Source organism: Mustela nivalis, assembly GCF_964662115.1.
Source record: "Mustela nivalis genome assembly, chromosome: 16".
NCBI lineage: Eukaryota > Metazoa > Chordata > Mammalia > Carnivora > Mustelidae > Mustela > Mustela nivalis.
Window position 1 is genome coordinate 18,079,279 of NC_139035.1, and position 23,705 is coordinate 18,102,983.

The 23,705-nt window shown below is 40.0% G+C and overlaps 1 protein-coding gene across 7 annotated transcripts in view; it reads left to right on the forward strand.

Annotated features, from left to right (window-relative positions):
* The first annotated feature begins 4,329 nt into the window (after positions 1-4,329).
* RGSL1 (regulator of G protein signaling like 1) overlaps positions 4,330-23,705 on the forward strand; it is a 74,929-nt gene continuing 55,553 nt past the window's right edge. For 4 of the 7 annotated variants that reach the window (XM_082702850.1, XM_082702851.1, XM_082702853.1 and 1 more), the window contains exons 1-7: positions 4,330-4,424; positions 7,392-7,474; positions 10,963-11,037; positions 15,894-16,023; positions 17,527-17,631; positions 18,622-18,783; positions 19,882-20,861. In XM_082702850.1, the coding sequence (XP_082558976.1) occupies positions 4,412-4,424; positions 7,392-7,474; positions 10,963-11,037; positions 15,894-16,023; positions 17,527-17,631; positions 18,622-18,783; positions 19,882-20,861 (1,548 nt within the window). In that variant the 5' untranslated portion in view covers positions 4,330-4,411. Of the gene's footprint in view, positions 4,425-7,391; positions 7,475-10,961; positions 11,038-11,243; positions 11,489-15,893; positions 16,024-17,526; positions 17,632-18,621; positions 18,784-19,881; positions 20,862-23,705 lie in introns of those variants that run through there. The other 3 variants (XM_082702849.1, XM_082702855.1, XM_082702854.1) reach the window with 3 other exon arrangements.

A 23,705-nucleotide genomic window follows, 5' to 3' on the forward strand; every position in this document is an offset into this window, starting at 1 on the left:
TGAATTATTAAATTTTTTAACTTGACATAAAAAATTATTTATAAATGTAATATTATTTAAAATTGCTATGATTTGTTCACCGTCTTTCAATAAAATCATGCATTTGATAAATCATGCATATCATAAATCATAGGAAAAAAGTTTTCCTAAACAGATGCCATTTTTGTTGGGTCCCCCCAAAATCAGGTCCCCCAATAATGGGTCCGTGATTAAAGGAGCGAGACTGATACAAAGCTTTATTTTGCGCCAAGCATCAAGAATCAGACCGACCAACAAACAGACCAGTCGGGGCGCCCCTACAGAGAGGATGAACCCTTCCTGCTTTCCAGACTAACTTTTATAGAGCAAAGGCCATGTGGTTGGGCCTGGCCACACACAGGTGACCAATGAGATTGTAACACACAGAGAAAGCTGCACAGTCATGCTAGGTGACCAACTGAATTACAATTTACCCTAGTAGACATTTGAACCAGCCTATCAACTAGTTCAGAATTGGCGCCCAAAAGGTACCCAAAAGGCGGGGCTCATACTCCTTGGTAGCTAGGAGACAGTCTGCGCCCCCATTGATTGAATACCTCCACCTGGTCTGACCCACCCTTGTATTTGGACTTTGTTATAGGACTGGTTTCCCGGACTTGCTTTTAAATAAGTTCCCCTGGGAGGGGCAAGGTCAATTTGAGTTTTACAACAAAATGGCAGTTCAACCGTGGTGGGGCCGCTCTGGCTGCATAGACCCTTACAATTTCCATATTTTATTAATTGAAATTCCTTAGTTGTTTCATATTATAAAATTTGAATTTAAATTTACCCACTCAACCAAAAGAAATAAAATTATTGTTGCCAACTTCTTGAGGCATCTCTGTCCAAAACTCAGAATTTTTATACATATTTTAGGTCAAAGAATATAAGATCAAGACTAACCCTTTCTTTGTAGGATTATATACATTGTTGTTGTTATTGTTGTTGTTGTTTGTTTTCTGTTTTATTTTGCTTTTGTTTTGTTTTGTTTTTTTGTTTTGTTTTGGTTTGGTTTTGCCTTTGGCCAAGACTTCACTAATCACCAGTCACAAAAGATTGTACTTCTTGGAGTGCCTGGGTGGTTCAGTTGTTAAGCATCTGTCTTCAGCTCAGGTCATGATCCCAGGGTCCTAGGATGGAGCCCCTCATCGGGCTCCCTGTTCAGTGGGAAGCCTGCTTCTCCCTCTCCCACTCCCCCTGCTTGTGTTCCTCTCTTGCTGTCTCTGTCTGTCAAATAAATAAATCTTAAAAAAAAAGAGAGAGAGAAAGAGAAAGGTTATACTTCTTATAACTTCAGTATCTTTCCTTAGAATGAATTGTTAGCTAAATAGCCCTATTTAGCCCTAAATAGCCCTATTTTAGTGAAAGTCTTTCCCAGTTTTTATTCTCTTTCTGTATTACTATAGCTAAATGCACCAAGTCCTATTATGTAGCATTTTATGTAGCATTATGTAGCATTTTAACCCCTTTATGTAGGAAGAAATTGCCCTTCCTTTGACTTTAAGAATTACGTGTATTGCATCGACCACCATTTTGAAGTCTTTTATTGAAATCTATTATATCAGCAAAGATGACAAAAATTAGGAGTAAGGTCTAAATCTGCATGCTGCATCTTTTCCTTAGATAGCTAACAATGAGCAGTAATGCACACAAAGTTCTAAATCAGAAGGCACAGCTTTGCTTAGGAGAATTCTATTGTCTGTCAATACTATATCTAAAGCTTTCGTAAGTTAACACTGGGACAATGACTCTGTGTTACTTGCTTTATCTCTCTCTGACCCTCTTTCAGTGTCCCCTTTCCTCAATCACAATTTTTAGGTCTTTATATTTGGGCAGGACTTCAAGCTTTCCATATGACCTTCACATCCATTTCTCAGCGGAACTGAACAAACATTGCCCGGTACCTACTACTGCTGGGCACTACAGGACGTGGAGTACCACTTCGTCTATGTCATTTCCTTTCAGCTCATTTCACCCAATTCCTAAGTAGTGTGATTTATATTTTCCTACTGTTAAAAGAGGATGCCAGTTTGAGAGAACAGATTGCAAGGGGGCAGCTATTACAATTTATTGTCATCCAACTTTCTATGTGTTTAACAACCGTGCTTAAGTCCCTTTCCAGGTGGCTCATTCTCTCCCACCTTGTGACTTTCAAACCACTAAACTCAGCTTCCAAGGGTTTTGTAAACTGGTGGGTATTATTTCGGCAGGCAGTATCTCCTGGCTATTCTGTTCATTGAAAGCATCAGCCTACCAGAGTCTTGAATTCCCTTTTTCTGGAGGGCTGTCAGGCACTTGGTTATCTTATCAAAGAGTTCTTCCATTTTTCTGGCTCTCTTCCCATAGGAAGTGAATATTCAAATAAAAGACCATCACCTCTGTAAACCTTAATAATTTAGCCAAAAGTTACTGAGAAGAGAGTCAATCAGTGTCATACCCAAGAAAGGGTTAAAAGACTTGAAAAGTTCTGGAATTGTTGGGAAGCCTGTCATGTCTAAAAAATCTTCTTGTCCCAAAGAGAAGAAATTTGGAAGGTGCCAGGCATGTTAATAATGAACCACCAATAATCACTTGCATTTGAAGAAGTGTTATGCTTTCTTTGGTTTATGTAAAGACCAAACACTCTTTTTTAAAGTGATTGTGATTTTTAAAGTGAAGAGATTTGTGTTCCAAGATGAGTTGGTAGCCTACCATATTTCTTCAATCAATTATCAGTTACCTCCTTTGTTAGTCAGTATAACATACACACACATACACACACGAGAGAGAAAGAGAGAGAGAGAGATCAGGGCGAAGCTCTTTATGGTTTACTAATCTCCAATCTCATCTATTCCTTAGCTTATCCTGTCCTTTGGAAAAGAGCTATCATAACCTGGGCAAAGAAGAAAACAAACAAACAAACAAACAAACAAACAAAAAACCTTTCCAGTCTCTTCTTAAAAGAATGGCATACACTGATATATACACCCACATTCCTTAACGGAATGTGCTTTCAGACTTGTCCTCAATGAGGCTGCGAGCAGCATTCTCTCCTCCCGATCACTCACCCAGCCTTCCCCAAGCTCAGAGAGGCTACTGGAGCTGTTAACAACTTAATGGAGTGTTGTCACTCAACAGTGGCAAGGACTAAAAGCCAACATCACTGGCTACAGGCATTTCAAGCATGATCCCTGACCTTTCAAGACCTTTTAGTTCCCAAAAGGAAAGGGAATCAGATGTCTCCCAAACTTGTATGATAAGAATCTCGTGGGGTACTTGTACATTACCATGTCCTTCCTATGATAACTCTGACTTAGAAGGGCAGGGGTGGGGCTCGGGGATCCATATATTTTACAGGTGCCCCAAGATGATGATTATTCATAGGCAACTACAGGAAATTTTTGAATTAGAGAGATTTGAGTTCACATCTCAGCTCTGGGACTTAGTGGTTGTGTGTTGGGTCAAAACTATAAGGCAATGATTTCCCAGATCTCTGGGTGTCTCCTTTACCCCAGTGTATCTTTACCCTGGAAATGGCAGCAGATCTCTTTAGCAAAGATTAGGAAAGAGATTCATAGTAATTTCTGAAAGAAGTCCAGGGACTGAAAGAAGTCCAAGGGGCTTATTTTTAAGTCCATGTGAAAAGTAGGTATGATTTACTAGCATGGGCTCTTGAATCAAATGGGCAGACTAAAATCTGTGTTGTACTTCCTATCTTTCAGAGAAAGGGAGGTAATAACCTCTAGTTTGTGGGTTAAGAATCGAATTAGAACAAACTATAAATACCTAGCCTAGCTTCTTCCTCATGGAAGATATTCAACGAATGTTTATTCTATTCCTTTTCCATGCCAATGGATTATGAAGCAACCCACAGCCAACCGGAAGAGAAACTATCTGGGAAAGAGGAGAAAGGGTAGAAAACACACTTGGATAGTTGGTTTAATTTGCCAGCTTATCTGGAAGATAAGTCAACTCATTAAACATTAAACATTCACCAAGTACCTATTAAATTTCTAGAAGGATCTTAGACACAAGAGACACATTAGAAATAAATGAACAGATCCTTGCTTCCCTGAAGCAGAGAGTCAAGTTAAAGAGACAGAACTAAAACTCGGGACCTATATAACTTAAAAACAATTTATGAAGAACTTGTCAGAGCACACAAAATAGTATATGGACTAAAAGCCTAAGTATAGGAAGAGTCTGGTACATTCCAGGAGATCCAGGAGATGAGGTAACAATGACTTATCTTCAGACTGAGGTCTACACCAGACAGAAATAGGCCACTTCCTGATAGAATCTGGAACCCCTTGGAGGGGGTGTCACTGCATGTTCACAAGGGGTGGAGTTCTGTTGACTGGGGGCTAAAATTCTGCCTCCTAATCAATCACAGTGGCAGGGAAAGCATGGCAACATGAGCAATGCTGGTGAGTATCTAAAAGGGATGTTTCTGAGGCTTTTAGCTCCCCCTACTTAAGGCAAACCTCTCACCTTCCCAGTCTTAAACCACATATGGCTTTTATGTTTCATGCCCTTTCTTTCCTTTTTTCCCTCTTCTCCTCCCCGACTCCTACCCCCACTTTATGCCACCTGATCTTTAAGAATAGGACAGAGCCCCAATCATAGAAGAGTAAAGCAATAAGAAGGAGGAAGAAAAACACGGATTGGGCTATCACGTGCCATGTCTCCTCCAGGGAGAAGGCTAGCTTGAGGTTTGGGATTACCCAATGATCTCATTTGTTCCCGAGTCAGTATTACTGTATGGAATGAATGTTGAAGGCCTGTCCAAATTACTAGGAAGTTTCAAGGCAGAACAGGCGAAAATAGAAACACAGGAATGAAGACATAGTAGGATAAGGAAGGGAAAGATGTGGAAAACCTAGTTTCTATACCCTATTAAGACAGTCTTATTAGTGGCAAATTCTGTCATAGTCGAGCCCCTTGTCACCAACAGCATGTATAGCTATGGAACACAATCAATTGGGAAATTTCTGCCAAACCCCACTTTCCTGCATTCAGATTGTCTCAATAATCTTATTAAAAAATCCATGCCAGGCTCTCTGAATGATAAATCAACAGTTGAACAAAACCTCAAAAGACTGAAGAACTCTTGAAAGAACAGTTCATTCAACTTTTATAAAGCTTAGATATTAATGTAAGCACTTTAGTGCCTAGGAGAAGAATATTAAAAGACAGAGCTCCTCATCTCATTGAGCTCAGTCTATTGAGGAAGACAGATGATGCATCAATGGAAGAAAGCAGTGACTTGTTAATTATAATAATGGGAGATATAAATAATGGTGCAGGGGGGTAGTGATTGACTTTACAATTGTGGTAGATTCTACCATGATTGGTTCACCAAGAAGATCATATGTAAACCAGTTCTTGATGACTAGTGATTTGCAAACACATGGGTTGAGAAGACATTTTAAGTGATAGGAATATGGGAACAAAGATATGGAGATTGAAAGTGAGAGTGCATAGCACATGTAGGAAAGAGCAATATCTTGGCTGGCAAACAGGAGGAAGCATGGTATGGTGCTGGCACATAACCCAAAGGCCAGATCTGGTGAAGCCTCAGATTTGTAGGACACTGAATAGTTTTGGAAGGGCTTTAACAATCACAGCATTAGAAGACTATAGTGGCAGTATGTGGAAAGCGCTTGGAAGGGAAAGTTAGGGAGACCATTAGGTGAGAGATGATAGGACCTGAAAAAAGGATAGTGACTTAATGGATGGAGAGGAGAGGATAGATTCCAGAGATATGTAGGAGAGACCACCTAACACGGTCCTCCATTTCTTAGGGGAGTATTTGAGAGGAAGAGAAACAGAACAAGGGGGTAATCAAAGATGATTTTCAGGATTCTGATTTAGACAATTGAAAGAGTGGCGGTTCTAGTGATTGAGATTGAGAATACAGGGGAAAAGATCAGGTTAGGAAACAAAATGATCAGATCAGCTTTGAAAATGTTGAGATGGAAGTGCTGGTAGACGTCCATGGAGAGATGTCCTATAGCTCATTGGATATTTAGAACTAGAGCCAAGGAAAGAAGTCTGGAGTAAAAACATGTGTTTTGGAATCATTCATGTGGACTACATAAAATAGATCAGTGAATGCTTCTAAAAAGAAGAGCAGAGATATCTGTGTAGCAAAGGGCAAACCAGACATCAGCTGTACTGTAATAGTATTTGATTTGGGGTTCCTATTTCTATTACACAAAGACAATAGTGACCATCATCATGAAAAATGTTTATTTTTCTTATATTATCACAACTGCACTCTAGCAGCTGTGAGTGGCACTTCCTATTCTCACCAGACATTTAACTAGACTAAGAGACAGGACTAATACAGTATTTATATTGCTCATTTTATACATCATTCATTATAAACTTTGGGTATGATGGGAAAATGCTGGGCATTGATAAAACAACTGGATTATTCACTTGTTGAATATTGGGCATAAAAGAGCATACACAGTGAGTTAGAGCAAACTTTGAGGGGGCACACAGTCCACCTGTGTTCTCTGTGCATGGCTTCATGACATTCAACATTCATCCCCTCAGATTAAATTCCGCTACACAATGATCAACCCTGAAAGGAGTAATAAATACTTTGTGTGACCAAATCAGTATTCACCAAAGTTCTTGTTGGGTCTGAATCAACAAGATGAAATTCAAATGGAATAAATGGAAGTTCCTGCCCTTGGTTTCTGAGAAGTGACTGCATGAATAAAGGATAGTGGATAGTGGAGTTAATAGCGTAATATGGCAGCACCCAAAGCTAACCCCATTTGGGGCCACACCAATAGAACATATAAATGGACAAAGTTGTCTCTGCTCTTCCCTGGGAAGCATGCAGAGTGCTTGAGTTGCAGGTGCCACTCTAGTCAGAGAGGGAGGACCCAGGTAGAAAGGAGGCCATTTGAAGAAAGGTTGAGGAATTGTTTAGTGACGGATGAGCCAGAAGGGTTGGAGGTGGACAGAAGGTTGAGATGGTTTTATAAATATGGGAGCATCAAACCATTTAAGAGGACTTAGATGAATTCTGTTGAGCTTCAGACGGCAGAATTTCTGCAAATGGAAAGAAAATAAAAGAAGACAGTTTATAATAGGAAAGTCTTCCTAACGATTTCATTTCTTCATAAATGGAATGGGTAGCCCTGGGAAGCTGTGAGTTTCCCCACAGCTGGGAGTGTTTAAGCAGAGCGATATTGCACAGAAGAGTCCTGGAGAGAAGGAAAAATCAAGATAGATGATCCTAAATGTCATTAAATGCTGAGATTTGGCCAAGTGAAATAATCTGTGCTATTTCTTCGTTTTTTCATCCCCAAAGCAACCCTGGTTCATAAGGTTTTATTTGTTTGTTTATTTGTTTGCTTTTTCTCCCCATATAGAGATAATCGGTTCTACAAATCTTATAATTCTCCTAGAGGATGAAATCTTTGCCGACTTTTTCAACACATTTCTTTCTCTTCCAGTAAGTATTCCCAGAATTAAATTCCAATGTTTGCTCAGTAGCCAAATAGTGAATCACACTGAGCTGAGTACATTTAAAAAATAAATAAATAAACTACTAACTCAAGACTATTTAAATTTGAGCAAATAAGTAGGAACCAGAATCTCCTTTAAAATCTCTGGGAGTTTCCCATTACTGATAAATCCCAAACCCTCAGCTTTCTGGGTTGCGTTTGCTTGTCCGATTATTTCCCATCACATCCTCTGCTGGCACCCAGATCGGCAGAGACAGCAACTGCACCCTCACGGGGTCCAGCCGGCATTCTCTCACCGCTGCACCCCTTCTTGCCTGTGTTGTTAATTTTTATAATTCCGCCTACCAAAGTCTTTTTTTTTTTTTTAAGATTTTATTTATTCAGATGGAGAGAGAGAGAGAGAGAGGGAGAGCATAAGCGGGGAGGGGTAGAGGGGGAAGAATAAGTCGATTTCCCACTGGGCAGGGAGCCCTATGTGGGGATCAATCCCAGCATCATCACCTGAGCCGAAGGCAGCTGCTTAACCGACTGAGCACCCCGGCGCCCCACCACCTACCAAAGTCTTAACCATTTTTCAAATCTCTACTTAAATCCTATTCTTGAGAAATTTCTATCTCCTAATCGGAACTTATTTCTCCCTGCCTTTGAGTCCCATTGGCCCTTTCCAACCCTATTGTATTGTATGGGTGTGTGTCTCCTACTTAGTTATGAGACTGTGAATTTCTGCAGGACAAGGACCTTGGATTATGTATTTTGCTCTATTTTTCTTACCAGGTGTTTGGCATCTAGCATTTTCTAAGCTGTTGCCTGAAACCGAACACGTATTTCCTTAACCCATGCAACTAAAATCTGAAACATCAAAATATTCTTAGATCCAAACCTAGACTGATCCTATATCTTTTTTGGTTTAAGTTTCTGGTTATATCTTAAAGTTGGTGCCTTATAATTTGTGGCTCAGTGTGTCCTTTCCCATATAACACTACATATTAAAAGGTGAAATTTCATACAACTGGGGAAAAAACATTTTGTGCTACCTCACAAATATTTATTGGATAGTTACTTTGTGCCCACCAGTGGGCTTGGTACTGGGGATACAGATATTAATGATGCCATTGCGGTTCTCAAGGAATTCCCAGTCCAATGAGAATAATATTTAAGGTAAGTGCAAAAAGGGTTCTAAGTGACGTGATAGGAGTGTCTAGAAGGCAGCAAGAGTATAAGTGCATCAGAGCTGTAGTCAGGAAAGGCTTCCTGACATGTTTTTAAAGACAACATGTTTTTAAAGACAACAACATATTTGACAATTGGCTGGGAAAGAAAATGGGGAGCAAAATGTAAATAAAGAGGTAGGAGGAAAAGATGGGGGTGGGGGAGGGGTTGAGTATTAAGAAGCAGAGACCTTACAAACAGAATGGAGTAAGTAGAGGCACCAGGGAGAGCAATCTTGTGGTACTTGGGGAGAAACTCTAAGCAGCTAAGGCAGGCTGAAGAAGTTGTGACAGGCAGACATAGCAAGACACAAAACAGCACAGATGGACTCTGAGAGCAGGCAGGCATCATCCTGAAGGTACTAGAGAGCCATCAAAGGGTTTCAAGTAAAGAAGTAACATGACCAGACTTTGATTTGGGAAAATTATTTCTGCTGAAGTCTGACCATAGGTTGGGCTGTCTGGGGGACCAGGGTAGAGGCAAGGAGACCAGTTAAGAGATTATTTCAGTGAGGGAGGTCTAAAGGCAAGAGAATGAAGAGAATGGAACAAATAAGAGATTTTTTAGGAAGAAAAATATTGGACTTGTCACTGTTTCAATGCAGTGAGAGTTGGTACCTAGGGGAGGAGTCAGGTGCTACTGTCTTTTTTTTAAATGAAAGGTTACAGAAGTAATCGTGAGGCATTCTTGTTAATTCATCAACACAATTTATGCAGCCTATACTAATGTTCTAGAAATGGTGAGAATGGTGTGGAAAGTAGAATGCCGGCCAAGAATGTACGAAAGTCTTGGCCATTTAGGCGGCTGTGGTCTATTTAGAGAGACAGTATTAGTTCCCGTTGAATACCACTGTCAATTTATAATTTGGCCATTTAATTTCTATAATCACCCTGGGTGATGGACACCATTCCCTTCTCACAGATGAATCTCAGAAATTAAATGACTTGCCTAAGAACATATGGCAAGTCTGGGGAAGTTCCAGGACCCGACCAGGTTTTGAGGCTCTATACCTGGCATGTTTTCCACATCAGCCTCATGGGCTCTGTGGTATCAACATCATGTGGTGAGACTGCTTCCGTGCGCTATACCCACAATAACCTCATGACTCCTTAGCCCCACCACACATCTCATTAAGGCATTTTCACATGCCGGGCAGGGCGTGTCACGTCAAACCCCGAGTGCAGAGCAGAGAGGGGTCACTAAGGACTGAGCCTCCTTCACAGCCCGATATTTGTAAGGTACAATAGGTACCACTACCTTCCTTTTATATCTCATAGCCAAGAACAAAGGGGAGAGAAGGAGCAGGCCTCAGACTGACAAAATACAGGGCTGATAGTCTTGGGGAGATGGTCAGGCTGACATAAAGTGCTGAGAGTGCAGTCAGGAGTTAGGGCTTTAGACCCTGTAGTTTATCACAGTTGATGTGGGGATACTTCGAGACATGTTAGTACCTATGGTGAGAATGCTAAGCTTAGATACCTGTAAACATAGAACCCCATGCCCATTAGTCTCAAAGCTGGTTGTCCCTTCTCCAGGACAGTAACATAGAATTATCTATCAATTCTGGACACTCTAATTGCCTCCACTAAGTAATTTGTACCCCTAGTCCTCATATTCTTAGGCCTCTCTACTTTCTCCAGTTCAAGAGTTGAGGCAAATCCAAAGCTGTTTCTCTTTATAAAAAAAGCTTCAAGTCTTTGCTCTAACTCTCTAAATCCATGCAGAAATGAATAATGCAGAGTTTCCTGGGTGGCTTATCAGCTGAGTGTCCAACTCCTGGTTTCAGCTCAGGTTATGATCTCAGGGTCCTGGGATTGAGCCCTATATCAGGCTCTGCTCAGAGGGAAGAGGGAAGTCTACTTGAGGATTCTGTCTCTCCCTCTCCCCCTCTCCCTTTACACTTTCCCCCACTTGTGTTTTCTCTCTCTTTCTCTCTCAAATAAATAGATAAATCTTAAAAAAAAAAGAAGAAGAAATGAATAATTCAATGCAAAAATAATATTACGAGCTTTGGCCTTTGTACACAGACAAGATAATTCCCAGGCTGGGGAAGAACAGACCCAAAAGATCAATGAATCTTTCAGTTTAGTCTATTTTGGGTGCTTTTCTGCAAGGCAAGTTGATTTAGGGGAGTGAATTTAAGAGTTAATGTCCCTTGAGATAGGAAATCAATGGAATCCCCTTGCCTTGTGGCTGCAATTGGAGTGTGACATATTTGTGAAGAGAAGCTCTACCTCTTTGGCTGTTTCCTAGCTTTCTTTTGCAGGTCTTTGGTCAGACACCATTTTATACTGTTGAAAATTCACAGTGGAGCTTGTGGCCAGAAATACCTTATAACTTGGTAAGATTCTTGAATGGCAGAGCCTTTGGGATGGGGAGAGAGGGACCTAAATCTGAAGTGTGAATTGAGAGATAGAGAGATAAAAGGAAGAGGAAGTCCAGAGGGTAACTCTGGAAGACACTCTAAAGCAGGTGAGTAGGACCTTGTAAACAGCATCAAGCCACTTGCAGACTTTTCTCCTTTTTGTGTTTTTACCACTTGGGCAGACAATCGCTGGTGAATTATCCGCTCTGTATTCTAGTCTATGGTCAGCAAATGATATTCATCTTTCATGTCTACTGTTATAATTGGGTAGCAAATGTTTGGAACACCATTTAGAAGAACTCTGGGGCAGCACCTAATCAAGAAAAAGTCTGAGAACTGATTGACAATGCCTGCCATGCGAGCAGTATAGGAAGTGTCAGCCTCTTGGCCACATAGTGATTATTTGCATTATAAGTTATAGCTTAAGGTAAGGTGCCACTCTTCAATTCCTTAGACTACCCTATGATGCTCCTTTAGAAACATGTCTTTCTCCCAATCTTTTTTATCTCTTATATGTTCTCTTTGTCCACTGTCTTTCTTTTCTCCTCTTCCCCCTTCCTGTTCTCCTTTTCCACTACGCTCACCTTAGACTTACCAGTGACGTCTGCATGCTGTACCAGTGGCAGGTGGGATCAGAAAGATCACTCTAAACCATACTCATAACAAGGTTTTGTTTTTCTCTGAGACCTGGACAACTTAAAAAGACACTCCCCTCGATTCTTATATCTGATTTCCCTAGAAAACCCCTAAAACTTAAAAAATCTTTATTTTCTTGAAAGAGAAGAAATCACCACCAACACCACAGAAATATAAAGAATTATGAGAGACTATCATGAAAAATTATATGCCAAAAAATTGGACAGCCCAGAGGAAATGGATAGATTCATAGAAACATGCAATTTCCAAAAATGAATCAGGAAGGAATAGAAAATCTGAATAGAACAATTGCTAGTAATGAAATTGAATTGGTGATCAGAAAATTTCAAATACCAGAACCAGATGGATTCATAGGGGAATGCTACCACATGTTTAAAGAATAATTAATACCTATTCTCCTCAAGCTCTTCTAAAAAATAGAAGATGAAGGAAAATTTCCAAATACTTTCTACAAGGCCAGCATTACCCTCATACCAAAACTAGACAAAGACACTACAAAAAGGGAGAACTACAGGCCAATATCTCTGAAGAACATAAATGCAAAACTCCTCAACAAAATATTAGCAAACTGAAATCAGCAATACATTAGAAGGATCATTTACTACGATCTAGTGGGATTTATTTTATGGATACAAGGACGGTTCAGTGCTTGCAATTCAATCAACATGATATACCACATTAACAAAATGAAGGATAAAAAAATCATACGATAATCTTAATAGATGCAGAAAACATATCTAACAAAATTCAACATCCATTCATGGTAAAAACTCTCAACAAAGTTTGTTGTAAAGGAACATACCTCAGCATAATAAAGGGCATATTTATATGAAAAACCCACAGCTAACATCATACTTGATGATGAAAAATTGAGAGCTTTTCCTCTCAGATCAGAAATAAGACACACACGTCCACTTTACTACTTTTTTTAACATAGTACAAACCACAGCAATCAGATAAAAAAAAAAAAGCCATCCAAATTGGTAAGGAAGAAATAAAACAGTCACTATTTGCAGATATGATACATATGAAGCACTAAAGATGCCATAAAAAAAGTTAGAAGAAATAAATATAATTTATGTAATTCTGTAAAGTTGTGGGATACAAAATTAATAAACAGAAGTCTGTTGTGTTTCTATATACTAATAATGAAATAGCAGAAAGAGAAACTAAGAAAACAATTGCATTTATAATTATACCAAAAAGGATAAGATACCTAGGAATAAACCTAATCAAGGAGGTGAAAGACCTGTACTCTGAAAACTATAAAACACTGATGAAAGAAATTGAAGATGACACAAACAAATGGAAAGACATACTATGTTCATGAATTGGAAGAGTTAATATTGTTAAAAGGTCTGTACTACCCAAAGCAATATACAGATTCAATTCAATCCCTATCAAAATACCAATAGTATTTTTCACAGAACTAGAAAAGATAATCCTAACATTTTTATAGAACCACAAAAGACTCCAGAATACCAAAGCAGTCTTGCAAAAGAAGAACAAAACTGAAGGTATCAGAATCCTGGAGTTTAAAATATACTACAAAACTGTAAAAATCAATATTTCACTGACACAAAAATAGACACATAGATCAATTTGGCTGGATCTGTGAATAAATCTACCCATAGATCTATCCATAGTACGTAGAGTCCAGAAATAAACCCACACTTTTATGGTCAATCTATGATGAAGAAGGGAAGAAAATACAATGGGAGAAGATATAGTCTCTTCAATAATGTTGAAAAAGGGGCGCCTGGGTGGCTCAGTGGATTAAGCCGCTGCCTTCGGCTCAGGTCATGATCTCAGGGTCCTGGGATCGGGTCCCGTATCGAGCTCTCTGCTCAGCAGGGAGCTTGCTTCCCTCTCTCTCTCTCTCTGGCTGCCTCTCTGTCTACTTGTGATTTCTCTCTGTCAAATGGATAAATCTTTAAAAAAAAAAAAAATAATGTTGAAAAAAATGGACAGTTACATGCAAATGAATGAAACCACTTTCTTTTGCCATACACAAAAATCAACTCAAAATGGATTAGAGACCTAAGTGTGAGACCCAAAACCATAAAAATCCTGGAAAAGGGTGCCTGGGTGGCTCAGTGGGTTAAGCCACTGCCTTCGCCTCAGGTCATGATCTCAGGGTCCTGGGATCGAGTCCCGCATAGGGCTCTCTGCTCAGCAGGGAGCCTGCTTTCCTCTCTCTCTCTCTCTCTGCCTGTCTCTCTGTCTACTTGTGATCTCTCTCTGTCGAATAAATAAATAAAATCTTTAAAAAAATCCTGAAAGAAAGCACAAGCAATAATCTCTTTGACATGAACCTTAACAACATATTTGTGGATATGTCTCCTCAGCAAGGGAAACAAAAGCAAAATTAAACTATTGAGACTATACCAAAATAAATACCTTTTGCACAGCAAAGGAAACTATCAGGAAACAAAAAGGCAACCTAGTGAAAGAAGAAAATATTTGCAAGTGATATATATATAAGAAAGGGTTAATATCCAAAAAAATATTTAAAAACTATACAACTCAACACCAAAAACAAATCCAACCAAAAATGGGCATAAGACCTGAATAGACACTTTTTCCAAAAACAGATGTACAGATGGGGCAGCTGGGTAGCTCAGTCAGTTAAATGTTGGGCTTAACAATTTCAGTACAGGCCATGATCCTCGGGATCATGAGATGGAGCCTGATGTAGGGCTCTGTACTCAGAAAGTAGTCTGTGTAAGATGGTCTGCCTCCCTCTCTCCCTCTGACCCTCCCCCTGCTTGTGCTCTCTCTCATTAAAATAAATAAATGCAATCTTTAAAAAAAAGGAGGTATAGGTCACCAATGTACATGTGAAAAGATGTTCAATATCATGATTCATCAAGAAAATGTAAATCAAAACCAGAATGAGGTACCACCTTATACCTGTCAGAATGACAAGCAATAACAAGTGTTGGCGAGGATGTCAAGAAAAGGGAACCCTCATTCCCTGTTGGTGAGAATGTAAATTGGTGCCACCACTATGGAAAACAGTATGGCAATGCCTCAAAAAATTAAAAAATAGAACTGCCATAAAATCCAGTAATTCCACTACTGGGTATTTACCCAAAGAAAATGAAAATACTAATTTGAAAAGATATATGCACACCTATGTTTATGCCTTATTTACAATATCCAAAATATGGACATACCCTAAGTGTCCATCAATAGAATACTACTCAGCCATTTAAAAAAAGAAAGAAAGAAAGAAAGAGATCTTGTGATTTGTGACAACATGTCACCTTCAATTTCTTTCATCAGTGTTTTATAGTTTTCAGAGTACAGGTCTTTCACCTCCTTGATTAGGTTTATTCCTAGGTATCTTATCCTTTTTGGTATAATTATAAATGCAATTGTTTTCTTAGTTTCTCTTTCTGCTATTTCATTATTAGTATATAGAAACACAACAGACTTCTGTTTGTTAATTTTGTATCCCACATGGGACTAGAGACTATAATGCTAAATGAAAAAAGAAAAGCAAATACTGTATGATTTCACTTATACGTGGAATCTAAAAAACAAAACCCCAAAGAACAAATAAAAGCAGAAACAGACCCATAATACAGAGAACAAACTGGTGGTTGCCAGTTAGGAAATGGATGAGGAGGGATGAAAAAAAAAAAAAAAACAGGTGAAGAGAAGTGAGAGGTACAAGTAAAAAGAAAAATTATATTCTTCTTCCTTTTCTGGCGGCTCAGTCCTTCAGGGATCCCACCCATACTCTAAATGACGTGAGTCTTTGTGTCTTTTTGTACATGTCATACATTTGATATGGGTTAGGAACTTGTGAGAAATTGTAAGAGTGCTTACAAAGAAATAAGTTGAATAGCGTTATGACAACATCACAAATCAAAATCTCTTCTGCTTCTCTTCTACCTAACAAGACTTAGATCTTTTCTTAAACAACTTCACTCAGGAATAAGGAAAATTTTTTGAAAAAAGACCAAGGTTTTTCTTGCCTACCAATTCATTCACTCCTTTGGGAGCCTCAGCTCAAGTCTTCACTCCCCTTAAATATTTTTAATCAACATACCTCTTTTGTGGGCCAGATACCACAGGATGAAGTTATTTATTTCCCCTTGCTACGCTGCATTTCTTTGCATTCAGTTCCATTTCTCTTTTCTATTCCCATGTTGTTTGGACCCTAGATTGCGAAGTACAAAGGATTATTGACCTGGTTGGAAAAATACCGGTTACCTTTCTTCTGTAAAACCAACTTGTGTTTCCATTACATTCTCTGTCAGGAGCTCATCGGCTTCATTAACTCCCCAGAAGGAGGTAAGCATGAGAGTGTATGTGTGGAGATATATGGGAAACCAGGCTGCATAATGATCCTGTGCCTGTTAGTTCTATAGTAAGGTACAAATACTGGCCAGCTTTTAGCCTTAGATGGGAGTGTACCTCAGCTTATAATGTAAGGCAGCAGTGGGTGAAATCTTGGGCTGAAATGTTGGTACCTAGAGCAATAAGCAGGGACCAGATAGGTTATGTGCATTAGTTGTCAGAAATGAGAGAATTACTGGTGGACACACAACATGGAAACATTGCCTAAAATATATCTAGAATTAAACATAGCTCACTGCCTGGTCTAAGCCTCCATCATTTCTCACCTGGCTACTGAATTCATCTCTTAATTAATCTTCTTGCTTCTTCTCTTGTTCTCCTGTTCTCACAGCCAGAGAGAGCATTTTAAAACTTAATTCAGATCATGTCACTCCTCTTCTCACTGCTCCATACCTGATAAATGGCTCCAGTGTAAAATGGTCTCAGTGTAAAATCCAGTGTCCCTACAATGGCCTTCCAGATCCTACCAATGTGGTCCCAGTACTTTTAGGACCTCATCTGCTCCCACTCCCCCCACCTTGCTTACTCCATTACAGTTATACTTGATCTGGTTGCAGTTCCTCAAACATGCTGGATACATTCTCACTTCAAGGTTTTGCAATGACTGTGCACTCTGCCTGGAATGCTCTTTCTCCATATATCCACACTGGCTCTCACTCTCACCTCTTCAGATCTCTGTAGAAATCTCACCTCCTCAGTGGAGAACCACCCTGATGACCCTAAGGTCCACTCATCCAACTCTTGCCCTAGAACTCCCAACCCCCTTTACCCTCTCTTACTTTTCCATTTTTTCCTGTAGTGCTTATGACATTCGACCTCACCAGATAATGTATTTACTATGGTTATTATTTATTATCAGTCTCCTTCACCAGAATGTAAGCTCATTGAGGGCAGGGACTTTGTTTGCTGGTGTATCCCAAACACCTAAAATGGTATGGTACTAAGTAGTAGACATGTAATAAATATTTATTGAAAAAATGAATTAATAAAATTTCCATCTAGAGCTGAATTGATCATTTGACTCTCATCTCCACCCCGGGGAAAGTCAAGATTCAGGAGATACGATTGATTAAAATGTAACAAAACACCCAATATACTCATATACTCATCTCCTTCATCCATCCCAGTATATATATATATTGGAAAAATTGGATTGGCAAAATCACTGTCAGGTGGGGATTACAGAAGGCAAGAGGTCTTGGTCAGAGGGTATTTCTAATCTGTTGATTGTACTGTTTGTGGGTCCTTCATATTATGCATGTCACTAAGAGGGTCTTTTCCTATGTTCAGAAGTACCACATACTTATAACAAGCTCATCCAACTGGCCACTATTTTTCCTCACGCACACTGACTGAATGGGGGTCAGCTGTGCAAGGCTGACAGAGGTGCTGTGGGAAGAGCTCATTCTCTCTCTCATCATGAACTTCTCCTGGCAGCCAAGATGATGAGATGGAGAAAAGCAGACCAGTGGCTACTCCATAAGTGCATTGGTGGGGTCAGAGGGATGTGGCGCTTCTGTACCTACCTCACCAGCAGTACAGGTAGGTTCTTGAGTTGTTTCCGGAGCCTTTGTAAGTTCTCAACAGCTTCCAGAATGCCCCAGAACACTTACGGACAGCAAGGTATGTATATGGGAAATATCGTGTTTTATTATTGTTGTTTGCATGAAAGTCTTTGAAAATGGGTCCACGGTATAGATTAGGGCAAAAGCAATCAGAGTGCCTTTCTTTTATCCATCCATCCACCCATTCATTTAACAGTGTTTGTGGAGCACCACCTGTATGGCAGTCACTGTGAACAGAGCCATAAATCCCCACTTAATAAAGCTGCCACAGTGGTGGGGAAACAGACAAGGAACAAGTAGATAAACAAACATGAAGCACAAGTGTTGGGATGCACAGCTTTCTATTCTGTTGGGTCCAGTGGTTGATGAGTGCTGGGAGGTCAGCTGCCACACTAGCCAGCACTCCAGTTCAGCAGCATTGAGTTTCATCTAAGGACAAGCTCTCGTTTAAGGGTGAAATCCTGTGTTTCCAGGGAGGGGATAGGGAAGAACTAGACAGACCATCTTTCAGTTTGTCACTCAGACTCCAGCCCTGGCAAAGTTGTGAAACAAGGAACGTAATCTTTGACACCTTTGGGCTCCATTATTCTTCTTCTGGCTGCTCTCAGTCCACGTTATAGCAAATGTTCTTTTTTCCTTCGCATCTTCATTTTTTTTTTTTTTGGATAAAACTCGAATGTCTCATGATCCATCCTTGGAGTCTTGCAGTTTTTCCCTGAAGTGACACTTTTTATCACAACAACAGAAGTCACAAATGATCCCTCCCCATTAAGCCCCTGTTCTCCATCCCTCCATCTGCCCCTACATTATGACACTACTAAAGACCATGCCTTAACCTAAAGAAGTGACTAATGGTGATATTGGTGGTGGGGAGTGGTATGAGTGGTATCAGCTGCTACACCCAGATGCAACCACTGCAGGGGCAAGACGGGGCTGTGGCTCTGGGCTCACCCTTTCTGATCTGTAGGTGAAGAGCTGGTGGACTTCTGGATCCTTGCTGAGGAGATCTTGAGCATAGATGAGATGGACCTGGAGATGAGAGACCACTACCTGTCCCTCCTCCTTGTGCTGAAGGCTACACATCTACAGGAGGGCTCAAGAGTGATAACTCTCTGCAACATGAACATCAGTGAGAATCACAGAGAATTACATCTGAGCTGAAATCACTGGGGGGTGTGACAAAGAAGTCAATTCGGTGTCTGATAATATTCAGTTTCTCATTTTGCAGACTGCTACCCTCTCCATTTTCTATGTATCAGGGATGCCACTGAGAACCCTGAACAGGAAAGGGTTGCAAGAGACCCGTTATCTTTAAGCTTCTTCCTGAGATACTGATTGCCAGTAAAGGTTGGCTGAAAGGAGTGAGGAGGAATTGGGACAGGGTAATTAAACAGCTCCTGCATCTTCTGAGACTGCATGGCTTGTCTTTCTTTAAACTGAGATTCCCTAGAACAATCTACAGTTCACAGGCCAAACATAGTTCATGTAGCCTATGAACTAAGAATGTTTTTGTATTTGTAAAGGGTAAAGGAAGAAGACTATGCAGCAGAGCCTGAATATGGTTCTCAAAGAATATTTCACTTGATCTTGGCCAAAAGGCTGAGAAGCGAGCAAAGAATAATATTTTATTATCTGGTCCTTTACAGGTTTGCCAGCCTCTTCTCTAGAATATCAGATTCATCTAAATTTATTTGTTTGTTTGTTTATTTATTTATTTAGTAAGTAAGGAGACATTCCTAACCCAAATATCAATGTGTTCCAGAATATTTGCTGTGTGGGATTGGTCACACTCCTCTAAGAGATAAGTTGAGAATTTACGACATTAAAATCAGGGCTAGTAATGACTTCTTCAAATTACCCATCTAAACCCCTTCCTCCAGGCAGATCTGACTCATAAATCCCATTCTTAAACATGTTTTCATGTACCTTTTGCTTTTCCCTACAAAATATCACCCAGTTATCTAAAAAATAATTCAAGGAATCCATAAACTGGCTTATTGCTATGGTGAAGAAGGAGGGTAATCAGAGAAAGGGGTTACTGTTCCCTGAGAAAATCCTAAAAATGTGTTTATTATATATTTGTCCTGTCCATACCCAAAGGTTGTATGAAGAACAAATGAAATGTTATGCACAATGATATTTGGAAAAATTCAAAAAACCACTCCCAACATCATCATCATCACTACCACTACATTATTTTCACCCTTCATGTCTCTTCTCTTTCCAGAGTCCCTCCTGAACCTCTCCATCTGGCATCCCAACCAGTCAACCACCAGGAGGGAGATCTTGAGCCACATGCAGAAAGTGGCTCTGTTCAAAATTCAGAGCTATTGGCTCCCCAACTTTTACACCCATGCCAGGACAATTATGGCCAAGGAAGAAACGTGCCAAGGTCTGATGCAGGAATATGAGACTCGCCTGTACACTATTTGCTGTACTCATGTAGGAGGACTCCCTCTAAACATGAGCATCAAGGAGAGCCACCACCCCCAGAAACAGTACTCGAGCAGGAAGACCAAGAGGAGGATGTGGCAATTGATAGACCATAGCACTACTCTGAAAATGGATACCAAGCCAGACACCAACATTACGCAACCCCAGAAGATGTGTTCTCCAGAGAAGGACACATACAAATATAAACATATACAAATGCCTTCCCCAAAAGTGACTTCTTCAAAAGAGAGAATAATCAATTCCCTGGAAAAGGATATTTTATGTGCCAGGAAGTCTGACATGAAGAAGAAAGCCAAGAGCCACCTCGACATGGAGGGCCTCTTTGAGACAACGTTCTCTACACACCTGAGGACTGTCACCCCTATCATCAATCACTCCCCCCAGATGAAAGTCAAGAAGGCCATCAAGCAAACCATCTCCTTAGGGTACACCCACTGGGCCTTGTGTGCTGATGCCTGTGCAGGGAGTCCCTTCCGGAACCACCTGAAAAAGCAGAATTTGAAAGTGGAGACCCAACTCCTGGACCTCTGGCAAGACCTGCACCATTTTCTCAGTGTCCTGATGAATAACAGGAAGACTGGGAATGCCACCTTTCGGCACATGCTGGGCAACCGAATTTGTGAGCTCTACCTGAATGAACAGATTGGTCCATGCCTACCACTCAAATCGCAAACCATTGAAGGCCTGAAGGAGATGCTGCCTTCTGGGGATATAAACCCCTGGATTCCCAGAGCCCAGAGGGAGATCTGCAAGGTAGGAATTGCAAGGTAAAAGTCTGCAATGTAGAAATTGGTTAGTATCTGGAAGATGAGGTCAAGACTGACCAAAAATCCTATCTGGTCATCTAGACTGGTTAAATTAATGATATAATTACCTCCATAATTTTTCACATATTGAAGACTTGGATGATCGCTTGGGAAATAGCTATATAAATTCCCAAGAAATAGCCAAAATCCAAAGTAGAATGGAAGTGGGTGATTGGTCAACATCCACTTTTTATTTCTTCTTTAATTTCCCCCTATATGGAATCTCCCAAAACCATGAACCCCAGAGTGTTCTACTGAAGAAAGTTCCAAGAATTCTGTTCCAAACATAATGTATTGAAATGCAGGGTAGACTAGACTACCAAGAAGTAGCCAACCGGTAGGAGTTTATTCTTATCCCAAAACATTAGATAAAAGCATGTGACTATCCTGAAGACTCACAGCCAATGAGGCCCATAGCTTGGATATTTACGGTTAAGATCTTGGCAAAGACAAATGGCAGAATCAAGTTGGGTAGCAGATAAAAGTCTGATACAAGAGACTGCTTACAAAGGAAAGGGCACAGCGTAGGGAAACCATAAGAGATAGTGTAACACCTCAGGGTCAGTAAGCGTGGGTCACTTTTTTCTCCCACTGAGACCTGAAGAATTGAGGAAAGGGAGCAGTTACCAGAACCAGGAGAGAAAGAGCTGTTTGGGGTACAACAGTTGGCAGGAACTCTGTCAGTAGAAATGGATAGCCAGTCCTCGGTGATCTGGCCAGAAGGGATCATGGGGAATAGCTAATTCCACGCTTACTCTCCTGCTTTCCCATCTCCTGTTAGGACTCCTAACTAGATGAACCCAACGTGAGGTCAAGGGAGCCTGTTGATGTGGTCCATACAGGTTAATTTCCCAAGGCACAAACAGTGAAGAAGAATAGAGAGTAGATCTGGAAGGGCGGGTGGACATAAACAACTTACTTAGTGCATTAAAATGTATATAAATGTATATAAAGTATATATTAAAATGTATTATAAATGTATGTATATACATATACAAGTATATGTATATAAATGTATTATAAAGTATGTTTTCACATATTACCTCTTTTAGGCTTCTTAGAACCTCAGAAGTAGTAGACAGGATAGTGCTATTGCCACTGTTATGTAACTGAGGTAAATGAGACTGACCCTAGAACGTAGGTGGGTTAGCCCAAAGGCACACAAGAGGCTAGTGGAGTAACCAAGATCAGAACCCAGGAGGTCTAAGCATGCCTCCCCTTCCCTGTTACAATTGCTCTTGTCTAAGACCCACCCTGCTCTTGTCTAAGACCCATCCAGTGTCACCTAGAATACTGCAGTGGCCTCCTAACTAACTGATGCCTATGGATTTGTCCTTGGACATGGCAAGCAGGCTCATTTCCACACTGGCTGCGGTGATTCTGCAAAAACATAAACTGTGTAATGAAAATTGAAAATAAGTAAAAGGAATTGAATGGGGACCTTGAAAACAGATGGCTTTCTGTCTTCAGTAAAATCCAAAGACCTTGCCAAAACTGGCAAGGCCAAATAATTTCTATAAATTTCTCTATCTCCCTCTTTGGTTTCATCTTCCACTGCCTCTGGGTACACCACCCCAGCCATGCTAGGCATACTGCCTGCTCAGTGGCAGTGCTCCCACTCTGTAAAGTACAGATGCTCACACAGCTTGCCCCCCTCCTTCAGCTGTTTGCTCAAGTCCTCTCAGCAAAGCTTCCTTACCCACTTCATATAAAATTTCATCCCATCCCCACTTTATTTTTCTCCTTAGCACATATCATCCAGATCCAACCGTCCATTCTTACGTACACCATTCTAACATACATATGTACATACATTCACTCTGTGTGAGTGTGTGTATAATACACATATATTCCTTACAGTGTTCATGTATGCATATGTGCATACATCTATTATATACACTTCTATTATATACACATATACTTGTATTATTTTTCAGATAGATGCATAATATGTATGTGTGTGTGTATATATATACATGTGTATATATGTATGTGTGTATATATACATATATTTATTTATTTAACTTATTTTGCCTATTTCTCCCTATGAGGGTTGGGATTTTCATTGTTTTGTCAGTACTGTCTCACCAAAATTTGGAACACTACTTGGGGTGATAGAGTATTCAGTGCTTGATAGTGCTAATAGACATTCATGCTCAATAGATGTCTGTGGAACTGATAATCCCAGTTAGCAATGGCCCCCTTTTTGGCCTTGCCCAGAGCTCTTTTCTGATTGGAAACAACTAGATTCTTTTTTTCTTTTTTCTTTTTCTTTTCTTTTTTGAGACAACTAGATTCTGTGAGAACTCTGATTTTCATCCATCTCTTCAATCATTCTCCAATTATTTAGTCAACTTTTGTGAATTACCTATAGTATGTCCACTGATATGTCCATTTCCTGACTTCTGACTCACCAATGTGGAAACATGTCTATGTGGAGTATGGGAAAAGTTTTTAAAGTTCTGGCTGTGTCACTGTTTGGCTATGTGATCTTGAACAAACCCAAGTTTGTATAATTCTTGAATTTCCCTAGGTCTCTTTGCCTCATATATAAAATGATAAATGGGACAAAATCATATCTTGTCATTGTATTTGTGGATTTAATAAGTTTATAGATACATTGAGAATACTATACCATAAAAGGAAATGGGTAAAGAGAAGTAGGTGTGAACATGGAGGATAGCACATCAGCTTAAAAATTGCCTTGGGTTCTAACCAAAGAGGGGAGGATTGAGAGAAGGTACTGAAGATGCAGGAGTAAGGAGTTCCAGAGACACTGGAAAATATTTAC